Source organism: Phlebotomus argentipes, unplaced genomic scaffold (assembly GCF_947086385.1).
Source record: "Phlebotomus argentipes unplaced genomic scaffold, Phlebotomus argentipes genome assembly contig_5, whole genome shotgun sequence".
NCBI classification, from domain to species: domain Eukaryota; kingdom Metazoa; phylum Arthropoda; class Insecta; order Diptera; family Psychodidae; genus Phlebotomus; species Phlebotomus argentipes.
Window position 1 is genome coordinate 10,233,191 of NW_026776165.1, and position 17,361 is coordinate 10,250,551.

Sequence of the window (17,361 nt, forward strand, 5' to 3'; positions counted from 1 at the left end):
GTCAATTGACAACAGTAATCAAATGTATTTTCTCCATCTCCATGGGAGATCGATAGGAATCGAATATGGTGACATGTTATTCAATTTGCTCACGGGCAAAGGACGGACAATGGACGGCGCGATCATGTCTGTCCTTGCGCAGTGGGCAATTTGGAAGATTGATCATATTTGTGAGTATGATTTATCGAAAAATCCGAGGTAATTGTAGCCCTAAATAGATCATCTCGTTATTTATGACTGGAACTCTCAATCGGAGAGATAAATTATGCATCTTATGCTGTCCATGATTGCCCTAAATAACCAATTTTGCCACGATTTTCCCATTGACTCCTCTTGCATTGCCATGGCGCGGAAGGTGAGAAGAACTCCACAGTCATTTCATGCAATTGGCGGGAGATTTGTCGTTTGAGCAGGAGAATAAAAAAAAAGAACTGTGAGGGGCACGAAAATTTGACTTGTCATAACGTTTTGTCGCATGATTGATTGGAAATCATTGTGTGTTTATCCTTATACACATCCGCTTTTTGTCCTTTTTGCCCCTCTTCACATCCAAGCCTCAAATCTATTTGGCTTTGCACCAATTTCTGTCCTCCTCGGCAAATCCTCGGTCGGCTGTGAGATGAAAATTGTGCATGATCACTGAGAGATTGCCTGAAGAAGTCCATCAATCACATCGATCGATCGAAGACACGAATTTAATAGAAACACACCTTCCCTCCTTTGCCCACCCGAAGCGCGTCCAATCTGAATGGCAAAAAGTGTCTCGGAGAGACTTTGCCTGGAAAAATATTGTAAAGTTGTAAATTAAATAGAGCGTGTACTTCGATAGTTACGAGATCGCACATCGTTACGCTGAAAGAATACAAAATGTCCATAAATTCTTGTGCCATTGTTGTGAGTGTATGTTGGCAAATATATAGTGGTTGTTGGGGAGAAGGTGGAGAGGAGACAAGACAACAAAGACACTTGCACTTCTTCGCGAATCACGGTGTGTTAGCAACAATTGAGAATGAAATTGAAATTGCCAACGAAAATCCAATTCAAATTCAATGAAATTCACTTCTTTTGCCCGATCGCGCCACTAAATGCGCCCATGGCAAAAGTGACTCTACAAATTTTCACTTTCATTCAATTTCTGCATCAATTCATCCGCCCATGAGCATGGAGAAGACACGGCAGGAAGCAGAAGAAGAAGGCGCAGAGGGAAAAACTGTCATGCAATTGTGTCGTGAGACATTGCGTGAAACTCGTCTCTCTCTCTCTCTGTGGAACCCCAAAAAGAAGCGGATAATCATTCGATCCGATTCGAATCATTTGTCATTCTCGGTGATCTTTCTGCTATATATCCATCCCTCGATTGTGACGAAGTGATTTTACAAATTCGACCAACAAAGCCAATCGAGAAGCACACTTTTTTCTCCCATCCTCGCCGTGACTCACCGAGAGAGTCCTCTATCAATTTAACTCCGTCAATGAGATTAAGTGCACATGATTTATCGTTGTGTTTTTCAACCAATGCGAGATCGACTTTAATTGTGACAAAATATGGATGAGCGCGCGGATCTTTCTCCATCGCCACAGCATCAATTGTACATTCATCCGCGCGCGCAGCTTTTGTGAATTCTGGTGAGAATGACTTTCTGGAAAGCCACTTCTCACACTTGTCTATCTGAGAATTTATGCATTTTCGAGTGATTCTCAGGAAATAATCAATGGCAAACCACAAAACATTCACCATGTTTCTCACATTTGCGCGATCAGGTGAAATATATCGATCGCGCGAGGTGAGAAATTCATTTTGTGATTTCTCAGAATTATTCATCACCATCGTGCGTGAAAACATTCAAAAGTGGAGCACGAGGAAATCCTCGGGGAAACTGCACAGCAAGAAAAGATCACCAGATCGATAATCGAACGGCTGAAGATCGCGTGAAAAGCGTGGAAGATTTATCAGAAAAGATTATTGCCTTCTAAATTCATCCTCAAATCGAGCAATGATTGCGAGATCGCGAGACAATCGCGAATAAATATTGATCATGAGTGATCGCCAGAGTGCATATGATTCAAGATCATCAGTTTCGAGAGAGAGAAAGAGAGGAAGAAACTTGGAATTTTTCCTCTTAAATACTATCGTGAGAATATTTAAGTCCAGAATCAATATTCTTTCTCTACAATATGGAGATAAATCATCTGAAGATCACTTGTTTAGCTATTTATAGGCCATTTGGGAGGTGGGGGAAATGTTGGACATCCTATTAAAAATTTTGGTCAAGTCACGGGACGATTTTTGCATATTTACTCCCAATAAGAGAGCTAAAAGCATACGAAATCAGAGCCAGAAAACTAATGAAGATCGCACGAAAACACGTATTTCGGTGAAATATCACCTCAGAAAAATGATCAACTGCCTTGGCAAAAAAAAACACTCCGCTCGAGATCGTGCTTATTCTGCTGAGGAGAATTCGAAAAATGGGGGAAAAACACAGAGATCGAGAGTGGATTGTCTAATGTTGGCCAGTGGAAACAGGAAACATAAAATCATTAACGCAACAGTCAATCAATTGTGTCGATACTGGGTGTTGCGAAAAGCTCCCTCGGTGTCTTCACGTGCGCGGGGGATGATTTGTAGGTCATGTGAACAATACTTTGTGGTCTTGATGCCATCCAGCAATTGCGGGATGGAATTTCTGCCATTTCCACTCTTTCCTCATGCAATATTGCGGGCGCAGAAGGAGCCACACAACAGCTGGAACTGCAAACACAAAAGGGGGGCATTAATTTGTCAACCTGTGATCGCGCTTCGGATGACTTGATTTGCAGGTCTCACCTAAATTATACCCTTCCTCGCGATTGTGTGCTTGCCTCCTTGGCAACTTTGGCAACAATTTGACTTGTCTTGTTCGGGTGCCTCAAAACACACATAAACTTCTTGGCAACTTTGTCACGCCATGGCGAGAGACACAATAAAACACCCAACACACGTCTCATTGTTGTGTGGCGTTTTTCTTGTCTCTCTCTCTCCGCTGTGCCTCCAACTTCATGCCACAAACAACCAAATAACATGGAAATTGGGTACACAAAACAGTTTCACTTTTCAACCTTGGGTACAAGAAGTCTCGTGTGGCATTTGCCTCGCGGAGAGACACAGAAAACAGCCAAGAAATTGGTGCAATTTTTCCGCGCCACAGATTACCTGGGCTCTTTGACAAATTTCCACGCTGTATTTGCCAAGAAAAGCCACACCGCGAGCGACATTGAAGGTGTCGAGGGGTGTGCATATTGCCACAGAGAGCGCACTTGCTCCTCATCCCTCGGCGATTGCAAAGTGTGATCTTGAGACTCACATCGCGATCGTGTGCTCCGAATGTCGCCGCATGTGAAAAAGCGCCGATATAACCACTTTAATTATTCTCTAATTGCCGCGAATGAAAACACGGGATCTCCTCAATACTCCCAATAAAATTGCCATGATTGTGTGCACAGGCATGAAGCTGAAGCTGGGCATAATATAGCTCTGGCCACTCTTGTCACGGCATCAACACTTAAGCACTTCCACTATGAGATTAAATTGAATATTCTCCACCATTTTGATGTGATCTCACGTCAAAATTAGTTATTTATTATCAATTAAGGATCGGTGCGCCTAGTAATTCGATACTTAAAATATCATATTTATGCGCGATCAACTTGTTTAAGTATCTGTTGATCGTTTCAGTGCTATACCTGAAAGTGTTGAGCATTAAAAGGCAACGGAAAGTGGTGAGAGAGAGACGCCAACAAGGCTACTTATAAATTGTTGAAGTTAATAATTTCAAAACCTCCCAACTATCATTTAACCCTTCAGCGTTGTCACATTGAAAAACTTCATCTTTCACTCCACAAATACTTGGCATATTCGGATTCTTCCGCCCTACAAAATATTGTAAAGAGAAATTTTGTAAAAATTGCGTGTCTTTTTGGAAGAGTTGCTTAAGGGTTAATGAAATTTTCTCTCCCTCATTTGATCTTGATACCATAATTTTCAGCCACAAAGTAACATTCTTGTTTGCTGGATGTGTGCAAAATTGCACACTTCAGATGGAAATTCAGACAAAATTGGAACGAAGACAATGACAAGATGTGCATAAAAAGGCGCGCGATGGGATGAAAAGTGTCTGGTTGTGAAAGAACTCGTTAATAATTTAGCATTGCAGCTGATGTGTGACTCGCATGAGTGATATATGCGATAGTACCAATTAATACGTATATGAGATCACGGGAATAACTCCATGAAGATGCAGCCAGACAATAAATTTATGCCACTCTGCCATTTGTGATATTGAACAAATTAAAGGCACTCGATCATGCCATAGCCACGGGAGTTTCTCAGATGTTTTGCCAACTTATATTAAATTGATGACTCTTGCCCGAGTGATCTTCTTTGGCGCACTCTCCTGCGACTTATCCGAAGGATTTCCATATGCACATTCGCCTCAACCTTAATCATCGTCGTCGCGGCAGAGATCGCGCGATCGTGAAATTTTGAAATAGGACGAATCAAATCGCTTTTGGAATTGTTTTCACAATTTCGTGTAATTCGAGAGATGATCGTCGCAAATATTGCACGCAATCCGCACTAGCAATGATCGTGTGTGATCTTCTGCAAGATCACTTCAAATTTGAGGTGATTTTGCATGAAGAAATACACATACGTCTGATCCCAGCCATCAGAGTTATTTCCATGTCGCGATCGCGCTGCCCAATCGACCACAGATCACGTGAACTTCCTCCCATTGAGCGCAGAATTTTCCCGCTTGACCCTAATTCACTGGCACTTCTCATGCGATGCCGCATGGAAAAGGCAATTGCTCAACGTCATGTGGATTTCCACAGACATTTTCCAGACTCATGCACTTGCCCATGCTCGGAGGCTCAGCTTAAATCGGATGGGCTGTATGAAATATCGCGCACAGGGCCCGTCAAGACGACGCGAATCTCTGAAGCGTGCACACGTTGCTCGCGGTGTGGTTAGGAAACACAAGGACAGCGATGGTGACATCACTCTAATATATCCGGTATAATGAAATGGATGGAAAAATAGTAATCGAAATAAGGCAAAAATTATACTAATCTTGCATGATCGCGTTTTTCACGTTCTCCGCCATACATGACAGTTTTTTTTTCTTCTCCCCCTTCTAAGATCACTTACTGGCAATTTGTGTGTGTGTGTGTGCTTTTCCTCTCGCTATTGCCTAGAATCACTTCAGTGCGAGAATTCTGGACGATCCGGAGGGACTTTCTTCTTGTGCGATGACCAAGAAAAGTGGCATGAAGTGTGATTTTATGCAGTCGGAAACACAGTTAAATATTATTATGCAAATGAAGCTGAGAATTCATTAATGAATATGCAAATGGCCAAGTGTATTTATGTATCTAAGCGGCTATTAAATATTTAGACTCTATCATTATAGCACATTATAATCTTGGAGATTATTATGAAATACTGGTGAGCTTTATGGGCAGCTCTGAAAAACCATCCATGAGATACATATTATTGGTCAATTCTACACGGACATTTTCTTATTTATTCTATTGGATTTTCGTGTTTGATTGTGCCGAATGAATTTTGGAAAGATGTTGAAGAAAATCCTCCAAACCCAATAATATATCGATCTGCCGAATTGGACAAGAGGTGAATTTTCAACAAGTTGAATCGTCTTAAGATAAGTCTATTCAACTGAAACAGATTTGAATTTGAATAACACAGAGGACATGTCATTTTTCAACCACAAAATATCCACTCTCTGATCGTCCCAAAAGAAGTATAATATTTTGGGCTGTTTGACTTCGAATTTAGAAGAGAAATTGCCGAATTGAAGATTCCTGACTGCCTTACAAATTGTCCATGCACCATCGATTAATGCTGCGCGAAACAGCTAAATTATTTAAATCAACTGACATTCGATAAACCGCCTCTTCGGATGGTGTGACATTCCCAACACTTCACGCACAGATAATGTAGTGCAAAATGTGTCTTATCTTCTGAGATTTTGCTTTAAGTGCAAAAAGTGTTCCAGTAGAAATTGCCATATTAATTTCTCGCCTCCTCTTCAGCCCCAGAGACTCGCGGGTTGAGAATTGGCGATGCTGAAAATGTTGCCAAGGCTGAGAAGATGAGGCTTCTCTGGTGGTGTGAGAGAAGGGAATGAATTACAACTAATAAATGTCGATTACTGTTGAGTTATATTGCGTTTGCCTAAACGAATTGTTCTATACGTTTATTATGGAATTGTTCTTTTACACCCCAACACCAATATTGCCATTCTTCAACACTTTTGCACGTCCGAAAGCCACCATGCGAATGGTGCAGCATTAATTTGATGAGGTCCGCGAGGATAATTATATTCCGGTGCGAAATAGTGGATCTGCCCTCGAACATGAGAGCATAATTTCTGTACTTTGCGACGCTGGAGCAAATGCGCTTCACTTTTGTCTGGCAACAATCAATTCTTTTGGGGCCTTTTTTTCGTCCTCCCGCTCGCCAAACGCTCTGCGTTGCTTGTTGTTGATCTTAAATCAACTCGCGAGGAGTCATAAAAAACCTCCAACGCCTCGCGAGATGATCCAAAAGGCAACAAAGAGGTCAATGTGTTGGTGGAAAAACAATAATTTCTCACTCATGTCTCTCAAGTCATAGCGAACTCATAACAACCATTCTTCTCTCTCTGTCTTTGCAGATGAACCAAACGTGCAAGGTGTGCGGCGAACCCGCGGCAGGATTCCACTTCGGCGCTTTCACGTGTGAAGGATGCAAGGTGAGCACACATGACACAGATACTCAAATCCCCAATCCAAGTGCAAGCGTGAGTCACTGAAATTCACAATTGTCTGGGGCACTGTGAGAAGGCACGAGTGCAAAAGAGAACAAGCAGAGTTGTGTAACAATTTTTGTACATTTAATCAAAAACGCAAGGTAGCGGAAAATGAACGCTTTACTTTGTGGAAATTGCCGAGTGGCCAGAAGCAACAATGATGTCTTGCAACAGACACTTGTCTCACATTCTGGGCACAATTTTCCTCAATTTTCTCCATTTTCGCCTCCATGACAATTTACCTATAAATTCCGCAATGGCAGAATTTTGATTTTGTTTCAAACCAACATCAAACACGACGAGGAATGAAAAATGCCTGAACTTATCCGCGCCCCATGTCTTAGACACTGTCTCACTAAACTCGGCGTCTTTAGCCCTAATTGAGAGTCTCGCTCGCGAGGAATTCACCATCCCATCGTGTCTGGCAGAAAACGGAAACTCATGTCTAACCCGCCTCCAATTGGATTACAATCGCGTCTCCTCAGTTCACTGATCACATTAAATTGTCACTGATGCTCTTCACTCGTGTCTTTTTTTCATTTTCGGGATCAGTTTCACTCTCTCGCGCCGCCCGGTCCACCAGTGAAATCGCGACATGCGAGGAGAAAATTGAGCGAGGAATGCAATAAATCATTTGCGTGACGCGATCACGGTGTTAATTAACTTGTATTTCACATGGAGAGCTTTTTCTGCAGCACTTTGGATGCTCGCGAGCGCTTTTCCCCCTTTTGTGTATTGGCGAAATATTGTGACTAATTCTGTCTTTGCAGTCCTTCTTCGGGCGCTCGTACAACAACCTGTCATCGATCTCGGAGTGCAAGAACAACGGCGAGTGCGTGATCAACAAGAAGAACCGGACGGCGTGCAAAGCGTGTCGCCTGAAGAAGTGTCTGATTGTTGGGATGTCCAAGAGCGGCTCTCGCTACGGCCGCCGCTCGAATTGGTTCAAGATCCACTGCCTGCTGCAGGAGCAGCAGCAGGCCGCCGCGGCGGCGCACGGGAACAGGAAGACGCCGCCGCCAGGCCTGCAGATGCTCGGCCACCCGGCCGCGTATCCGCCCGGCTATCCGCTGCAGCGGCCGCCGTGCACGAAGGAGGAGCTGATGCTGCTGGGCATCGAGGACTACAGCAAACACCCGTCCGCCTCGCCGTCCGTCAGCTCGCCGGACAGCCACAACTCAGACAGCAGCGTTGAGGTGGGCGACCGGCGGAATTCCCTGCTGCGCAAGATTCCCGACCACCCGCCGCCGCTGAGCAAGGAGCAGCTCTTCTTGCCGCTGCCCTTCGCCGGACTCACGTCCCTGCCGATGATGCCGCCGCCCGGCTTCCTGCCTCAGTCGCCACTCCTCTTCCCCGGCTACCATCCGGCGCTGTATCCGCCACACCAGGGCCTCCTGAAGTCCGCCGAGCAGCAGCAGCTGTTGAGCCAGCAGGCCGCCGCAGCCGCCGCCGCCGCGGCCGCGAACAACAACAGTCGCTTCACACCAAACCACAATAGCAAAACCGCCGAGGAGCTCACGAAGCGCTTCTACCTCGACGCCGTGCTCAAGTCGCAACTATCGCCCAGCAATGGCGCCACGAAGAGCGAGCCCGATGACGAGGACGTGGACGCCGAGGATGTGGTGGCCCTCACGCCGCCGCGGTCGCCGTCGGCCGCCAACGAGACCACCATCCAGGAGAACCCCATTGATCTGAGCATGAAGACGGGCAGCAGCACGACGTCCACCGGCGGCAGGAGAGCGTCCAGCGAGGTGAGCGACGTGGGCTCGGAGCACGAGGACGCGTCAGAGAAGAAGCTGGCCAACGGCAGCGACCTGGATGACGAGACGGAGTACGAGCGCGAGGTGAAGCGCATGAAGACACAGGGCACAACCCCACTTGATCTCACCACGAAAGTCTAGCTGGGGCCTAGAACTGACCGCAATCAGTACAACGACTTTCTCACCTCCGAACAGATTCACTGGGCTTCTCTCGCACTGGCAAGATTTAGAAGCAATTGTCGCATGTGCACTTCGAGTGCTCTTCAGCAGGTGAAGTTAATCTCGCTTTTACTGAAATTTCACTGATTTCAAGCTTGTAAATCGCTGAATTGCACATGCGACAATTGTTTGCAGACTGACAAGAACGACAAGAATATTCCGTAAATTCAAAATATCGCATGATAATCCATTCCTTAACGACTGAATGTGGAGATTTGGGGGACTGGGAAGCGCGTGGCTTCAATAGTGCGCGCTTTTGAGAGTCTGCAAGGGAATCTGTCTCAGCGATCTCCACCCATTTCCGATCGCTGAGACGGTGTAATTGCAGGAAGACGTGGCGGATAATCACAGAGTGACTATGTCACTGATTGGGCCGAAATGCGTTGGATGGTGTGCCCTCGAAAGAGATGAAAGGGTACCAAAAGGAGAAAAAATGGAGTCACAGTGTGTGCACCAAATGCTCAAGAGCTCTGCGGGAAGACGAGGCCAGGAGAGAAAAAGGCATGAATGATTGACGTGTGCGCTCATACACCAACGCACTATTCCTCCACTTCTTCCTTCCCTTTTGGGCACACCAGCCAGATCAAAAATATGAGTCATCTAATTATATCACGTCTGACTTAGATGCGGTGGAAGCAAGTTGCGAACATCGCGCGCTCGTGAAATTGAGTGAAGAGATGATTGCTGATGAATCGTGGGATGAATGCACTTGGAGTGGATTTCATTGTGCCACTCCTGTGGGAGGCGAAATCATCAAATTCAGAGCCCAGCGCGCTGCAATTTGGTGATCGCCTTTTTCGCACCCACCCGCGCTGCCCATTTGCATACCAGACACTCTGTCATTGACGTCTTCGCCATCCTCAATTTAACGCTACATCAAGTGGAGGCTGAAGCTACTCTCGAAATCTCGCAAATCTTCCACCAAACATTTTTGCGCGCGAAAATGAAAGCTGTCACATCGGCCATTTATTCTTAGTCCCCGCAGAAATCGTTCATCACCCAGAGTCAATTGACATGGAGTTGGAATTAAGATAAGGAAATGCGCGTCTGACCATATCGATAATCACTTTAAAAACAGTCAAACTCTCTTTTATCGTCCAATTAACAATTTTATACCGCCAAGATTAGAGACGAGCTCACTCTTCGGCGCAAAATAAATCACTGAGAGTGTGAAACTTTCTTTTTTATCAGGCTCAGAAGAAAAAAGCCAAACTATTTTGCATCTCGCGCGGTGAAACTATGGCTTAAAACACATTCTCAAAGCGCGAACTCCCATGTCACTCCTTGAGGTGAAGACACACCGCGAAAGAGGGTGGATGTGATGTGTGTTGCCAAGGTGAAAATCAATTGTCAGGCTTTCATTTTGGCGTGCAAATTGAATTATGCTCATTGGACTGACAAGTTCACCCCATGGGGGCATACAAATACGCCACAAGAGCTGTCCGAATCCCACCTTCGCGGGATGAGTGCGCCAGCAATCAATTAAAGTGGATTAAAAGATTTGTGTGTGGCTCTGAGGTGGGGAAAAACCTGTTGGAATCTCACCGCATTTGTGGGAAAATCATATCGCGCAATCAGTTTGCATTTTGACTACATTTTCAGAGGGCAAACTTTCGAGTTCGCCAAGATATTTGCACCCAATTAGGCTTCAATAAGAGCGCAAATTAACATGCCTGAAAATTTCCCGCGATTTTCCCCCAATCAACACCCAGTCGAGACGCCCAGTGGATCTGCTGAGGGCCAGTATAGTGACTAAGGGCTAACTTTAGCATTGACGAAACTCAATTACCATGACTCTAATTTTCTGTACAATTTGTTGTGTTGTCGCTAAAAGGCCAGTTTCTCAAAGACATGACCACGTGAATGATGTATTGCAAGACATTATGTATAGAAAGCAATGTTGAACGATTTTAATTTATTCTTATCCACCCTCCATTGAAGGGGTGGGAAATCAATTGCAGAACAAGAGTTCCAAGTGTGGTGCAGTTCATGAAACTCAAACCATATATTCAATTGCGTCATGAGGTCAAAAAAATTGTAGGTAATAAAAATTGTGAATATACATAGTTGCATTGTGTAATTTTATCAATCTCACCTCTTTGCGCCTCCATTCCGATGTTCAGGAATGCCGAGAGTCGACAAGAGGCAGAATAAGTGTATAGATAGATGGTATATTGAAGAGGAAATAAGGAAAAAAAGCAGCAAAAAAAAGGATAGTGAATAGATTGAGAATTATACAGTAAATGTTCTTACTAGTGATAATGTTGTAGTGTTTTTTTTTTATTAGGGTTGTAAAATGTTAGTGAATGAATTTGTTGAGATATTATACTTGTGAGATAGAAGACATTTCATCTTAAGCAGTTAAGTCAGTGCGAAAATTCACCACAGAATGTCCAATTTGGTGGTAGAAAAGACAAGGAAATCACGCAGAATAGGTAAAAAGGACATTCATGGCCAGTACAAGAAGCAAGCAATTATACGAAATAATCTTATTAGAGTGTTTAGTGGACAAGAGAGAGAGAGAACATCTTCTTGGGCTGTTTTGGGCAAAAGGAGACATTAAATGTGCGAAAAAAACTGTGTACTTTTTTGTAGTTGAAGAATATATGCATGAAAAGGCGCAAATAAAATTGTATAAATTTACTGTGAGCAGACCACGATTTTCTCTCTGTTTCTTCGTGATTTTCGGAAAAAGACGCTCCGCATGGACCAATTCGCGATGTTAAAAAATTCCCACAGCATCCAAGAGACACGGCAATAGAGCTCGCAGATGTGAAATATTCCAAACGGAGCGAGAAGGTAGGAATTTGGCGGGAAAATAATCGTGAAAAATGCATGAGAAGAAGTGACGCTAAGAGACTAAACGTCTTTAACGGTGAACCCAGCAATGTGGGCTCAGAATGGACTCTCGGTCGGCATTGTGGCCAGAGAAATACACCTTGTGAGAGAGAATCCTTCACGGTGTTTTTGTCGTGATCAATTGAGAGCAATTTATTATAAAATGAGGATGAATTATATGTTTCGCCGTGCTTTCAATTCGCCCAGAGTAAATGCGCACAAAAGAATCCCTCAATTATAGGAAAAAAGAAGGAACAAGTTGTGTATTGCGCGCATCCTTGGCCGGGGAAAAAATCCCGCGAAAGCACACACGAGGATCCTCAGCTGGAAAATATATCAATTTATGTACTTCGACACTCATCTCCGCGCCTCGAGAGATTTATGTGACGAGGCAGATATCATAAATCAAACATTTTGTGTGCAAGATTCTGCAGCTCGCGTCCTAAGCATGAAAGATCAACTGGCATCTCACCAAACGAGAAATCTTTTCCATCTTTTTAGCATTTTATTGATGTTCCCCCCGTTTTCTTTTGATTCATGAAGAAAAGAGCGCATCTCACGGGATAACATGCATATCTCTCTCACCGCGCGTATACAAAAATTTGAATATTATTCATCTTCCCCGATGCTGATGAATAAATATTAATTTCCTTCTGGCCTCCCTGCCATGTATTACATATTAAATATTTGTGCAATTGCAACATTGAAGCTCCCACAGAAACCACAAATCAGTGAAGATATCACATGCAAAGGAGACGCGATCATTGACTCGCCAAATGATTGAGATAACGCGCCATATGAAATATTTCCACTGTTCTGTGAAATATTTCCACACGCGCGCATGCAAAGTCCGGCAGAAGATCAAAAATAAATCATGCGGATAATTATAACCTATCTTTTCGTGTCATTCCTCAAGACAACGGAAAACTCCCCTTGAAGCAATTACAGGTATGTGTTTATATCTCATTTGCAAGTGATTATGTTTTATGCCAAAACATTGGAACAGTTCAGAAATTTTCCTTTATCCTTAACGAACAATAACGCCCTTATTCAGGCAAGTTTGATCGTCAAATGGAAGTTTTTTTTCGTCCAACAATTATTGAAATTTTTACTTGGCAACTTTTCACAATATTTCAATACCTCAATCTGAATAATTGTTGCTCTTTTCTCATTTGTGGTCTCGCGGCTGATAAGAGATTTCCTGGCCGCTGCTCTCGCGAGAGTATAAAGATCGCGTCAGATTTCTCATCATCACTCAGTCTCGTGAGTGTGATTTGTGAACAGGTCTCAATCATGCCTGGAGCTCAAGATGTACAGAAGAAGGCGCTCTGCAATTTGCTCTATCGCCCAAATGAGCCGACTTTTGCGCCCAAGAACCACACCATCTACGAAATCCCGCAATCGGCGATGCTGGACAAGTACAAGGGCTTCGGACAGGATCTCGAGTCGAGATTCAGTGAGACACCGGGAGACAAGGAGCGAGTGAATGTGAAGGAGATCAAGTGGCCGGACTTGGATTTTGCTCTCGTCATCAAGCGCGAGGATGCCTTCAATATCTTCCACGGACCGCACAACGCAATTGCCGGGAAGCTCATTGAGCTGTTCTTCAAGATCGAGAAAGCTGAGGATCTGCTGGCGTGTGCGGTGTACGCGCGCGAGAGGGTGAATCCGTATCTATTCGTGTACACCTTCTCTGTCGCCATGACACATCGCGAGGACACCAAGGACATCCTGCTGCCCGACTGTCTCTTGGCCTTCCCCACGAAGTTCCTGCCGAAATCCACCATGGCGGAGGCCAAGGAGCTCTGCTACGTTGTGCCGACGGATCTGCGGAAGCCGATTGTGATTCCGCGCAACTGGACAGCAACTGACCTGGATCCCGAGCACCAGATGGCATTCTTCCGCGAGGATCCTGGCATCAATCTTCATCACTGGCACTGGCACTTGGCCTACCCCTTCATGGGGCCCATGGAGATTGTGAACAAGGACCGTCGCGGAGAGCTCTTCTACTTCATGCACAACCAGATGATCAATCGCTACAACTGCTCGAGGATCTGCGTTGGACTGCATCGTGTGGAGCCGTATGAGAACTTCCTGGACGACGTGGCGCCAGCTTACTATCCCAAGCTGGACAACCACAACTCATCCAGAATGATCATCGGCCGCCAGAGGGGCTTCAAGTGGAAGACCATCAACGGTGTTACGAGTCCGGCTGTCACTTGCCAGGACATGATTACAGTCGTGGAGAGAATCAAGACCGCCATCAACTTGGGCTACGCCATTGGCCGCAACGGAGAAAAGCACCCTCTGACGGAGGCAAAGGGCATCGATGATCTGGGAAACATGGTGGAGTCTTGCATGCTTTCCCCGAACATGGGATACTACAGCAGTCTGCACAACACGGGACACATGTTCTTCGCCCTGGCCGCAGACACGACGACAGTCAAGTATCTCGAGCAACCGGGCGTCATGGCGGACACATCGACTGCTATGCGCGATCCCGTCTTCTATCGCTGGCACAAGTTCATCGACAACCTCTTATCTGAGTACAAGTACACGCTGGCGCCCTACACTGACGAGCAGCTCGCTTGTCCGGGCATCAAAGTGGACAAGGTCAACTTGATCGTCAACCAGAAGTACACAAAGGAGCTCTGCACCTTCTGGCAGTGGGATGACGTCAACATGTCGCTAGGATTGGATTTCAATGGCGACGGCAGCGAGCCTGTGTACATTCGCTTCTGTCACATCAACCACGAAGAATTCGTCTACAAAATCAACGTGACGAATTCCACGGATAAACCCATAAAGTGCACCGTGAGAATCTTCATGTTTCCCGTGAGGAATGAGAACGGAACAAACTTCGAAATGGACATGTTCCGCAGGAATGCCATAGAAATGGACAGGACAACAGCGACTTGTAAGTCCTTTCGTGTTCGCACCAAGTGATATCGTTAATCTGGCTTTGTCTTTTCAGTTCCTCCCGGTGAAACGAAGTTCTTCCGCAGCTCCAAGGACTCAAATGTCACTGTGCCATTTGACAGGACTTTCTCCACTGCTTGGAAGCAAGATGCCGAAACGCTGCGCTCTATGCAAGCCTCCATTTGCGCTTGTGGTCTGCCTCACTATCATCTCCTGCCAATTGGCACTGCCGATGGTTTTCCCTGCAATCTCTTCGTCATGCTGACGCCGTACGAGCTGGACAAGACCAACGATGACATTAATGTCGCCTGCAATGACAACGCCGTCTTCTGTGGCATCAAGGATCGCAAGTATCCGGACAAGAGAGCCATGGGATTCCCCTTCGATCGCGTTCTCATGGCTCCAAGCATAGAAGAGTTCGCGAAGCGCGACAACATGGCACTGCTGGACTTCAAGATCAAGCACAAGGACATTGCGGTGAAAGGACCTCACTGCATGCCGGATGCTGACTACTGAATCCTTGACCCGAAACAATGATGATGACCTCAAGCTAATGCCACTGGACAACTCTCTCAGACCGCAGAATCTTTAATCAATCAGCAGTGAAAAAAAGTGTTAAATCAGCTACGCCGAAGAAATACAATCTATAGAAAATGTAAGAAGTGCCATAGCAGGATACAATTTACGAGAATTGCTTGAAATACATGTATAACATATGGAATAAATAATATATTGAGGAGAGTGAGATTAAAAACGATCCCCAAAATAACCCCCAATGACTTGTTATTCCAATTTCCCGAAAAGAGCAACAAGGAAAAATTATGACCACGATATTTTGTGTCCAACGAGAGAAACCTGATCACCACCTGATTCCAATCGAAAGAGTGTATCAACATGAGGTGAAACTGCCGTTTGTGAGCCAAGACAGAGAGGAAAAAAAACGAGGTGAATAATTAGATGAATAAAACTAATCAATTGATCGTTTGACTTGGTTGTAAAGATTCCAATTTTCAGTTGTATTATTGTCCGACCGCACAAGATGTGTGTTGTTTCGCTGCTTACCTCGTCTTTTTTTCCACCTGAAGCACAGGCCCTCTTAATTTAATATTGTGCTCCGGCCGTGTGTGTCTCATGCGGGAATTTGAGACACAGAACTGGTCCTTCTCACTTGGTGGTGGATTTTTCTGTCTTCGAGAGCATTTTTCTCGTGCCCCGAAAATGAACTCTTTTCTCCACCAATATTTCCTACCCATGGAATCTCCACCATCTGCCCATAAATCTCACAGCTCCTCACCCGATCCACAATTTAAATCACTCGCGGTGGAGAGATCGATAACAATCTCAATCCGTATAGTATTTTTTGGTTGAGGCACCCGGAGAATTTGATCTCCTTTTTGCCTCCCTTCCTCAACAGAGTGTCCCAATGGAAAAGTGTCTCAACATAGCATTGGAATTCCACCTCGTGCTGGCATTATTTATCTTCTACTCCAGGATGATGGAGGAATATTTTATGAACAGGTAAATTATTGTCCAATGATCATCGGAATATTATATTTCTCCCACTAATTTATGTCATCTCCATTTTGGGGAATTTTTCTCGTTCCGATCGCGATGGTACAATTTTTCTGACGATCTATGTTAATTAGCTGCTAAAGATACACACACCAGCGCCACGATAATTGGATTTGATAATTCACAGTCGGGAACTCATGTCTCGCAGCCGTTGCTGCTCCTCTTCTCGTTTTTTCGACATCATATAGCTTTCATTCTGTTCTGGACAATTATTGGGCAATTTATGTGACTCACTCCATAATCAATGTGACTGTTTATGTCTGTTGTCGATTCAAATTAAATTAAACCAAACTGGGTGGCTCGAGCGAGTTGCTGCTTCATCAGATTGAAGATTGAATTTATCTTTTGAGAATATCTCTCATTATCTCACCTGTATCGCAGATCAACGCGCAGCATTTGAGTTCTGCTCGAGATGGCAAAACAAACCGTGGAGTTCTGATATCATAGGGGAAGGTTGACATTTATGTAGCCAACTCCCTCTGCCGCCCCATCTCGCTGCGTATCCTGTTTCGCTCTGAGATCACGATACGACTGATTGATTCGCGAGTTTCTCCGCGTCACCCTCAGTGCTGCCTCTGCCGTCAAATAAAGCTAACAGCGAGAATCTCGTCAGAAGGAGAAGGCCGCCATGACAGTGGCATTCCCGCTGGCTGAATGTTTTGCTGATTGGTATAGGAAATTAGATTTACACAGTGGAATTTAATATAGCAGAAGAGAACGGAGTTCAATAATGAGGCTCTAAACGGAGGGAGAAGAGCTTGCCAAAGCGTATCTTTCATTTGTCCAAATCAGTCGGAATTTTCCTAATATTGCAGAGCAATCTCTGCCTTTGTTAGTCGGATATCAATTTCTATTCATCGTGCATAATAAAACTGTGATTTAGCGTCCATTGCACGAAATCTACACCGATGTGGCGATAACCTTCTGTAAATCGTAAACATTTTGTTGGGATATTTGCATATATATTCAGTCCAAATCAGCATCAACTTGTGATCTCTACATTTACACATAGCCACTCACCTACTCCTGTTATCGCCAGTGGTAAACACTCGTGGGAGGCGCCTCGAGTGATCATTTGGCACAGAAAAACCATGGCCGAGAGCACAGCTGATGTCCAAGACAATCATAGGCAATGATTGGACGATCATGGAGATCACACTGCCTGATCGCAGTGGTGCACATCACTCGAGGGGATAATTAGT

At 44.8% G+C, this 17,361-nt stretch overlaps 2 protein-coding genes across 2 annotated transcripts in view; both read left to right on the forward strand.

Annotated features, from left to right (window-relative positions):
• Positions 1–11,482, forward strand: part of LOC132265547 (knirps-related protein) — a 28,030-nt gene extending 16,548 nt beyond the window's left edge. Inside the window, exons 2-3 of the mRNA XM_059766254.1 lie at positions 6,717–6,794; positions 7,622–11,482. Of these exons, the coding sequence (XP_059622237.1) occupies positions 6,717–6,794; positions 7,622–8,752 (1,209 nt within the window). The 3' untranslated portion in view covers positions 8,753–11,482. The remainder of the gene's footprint in view (positions 1–6,716; positions 6,795–7,621) is intronic.
• Positions 11,483–12,961: 1,479 nt separating this feature from the next.
• LOC132255984 (phenoloxidase 2-like) lies at positions 12,962–15,319 on the forward strand. Its single transcript, XM_059752161.1, has 2 exons — positions 12,962–14,585; positions 14,643–15,319. Exons 1-2 carry the CDS (start codon positions 12,962–12,964, stop codon positions 15,101–15,103), a joined length of 2,085 nt encoding a protein of 694 aa, XP_059608144.1. The 3' UTR covers positions 15,104–15,319.
• The last annotated feature ends 2,042 nt before the right edge of the window (positions 15,320–17,361 follow it).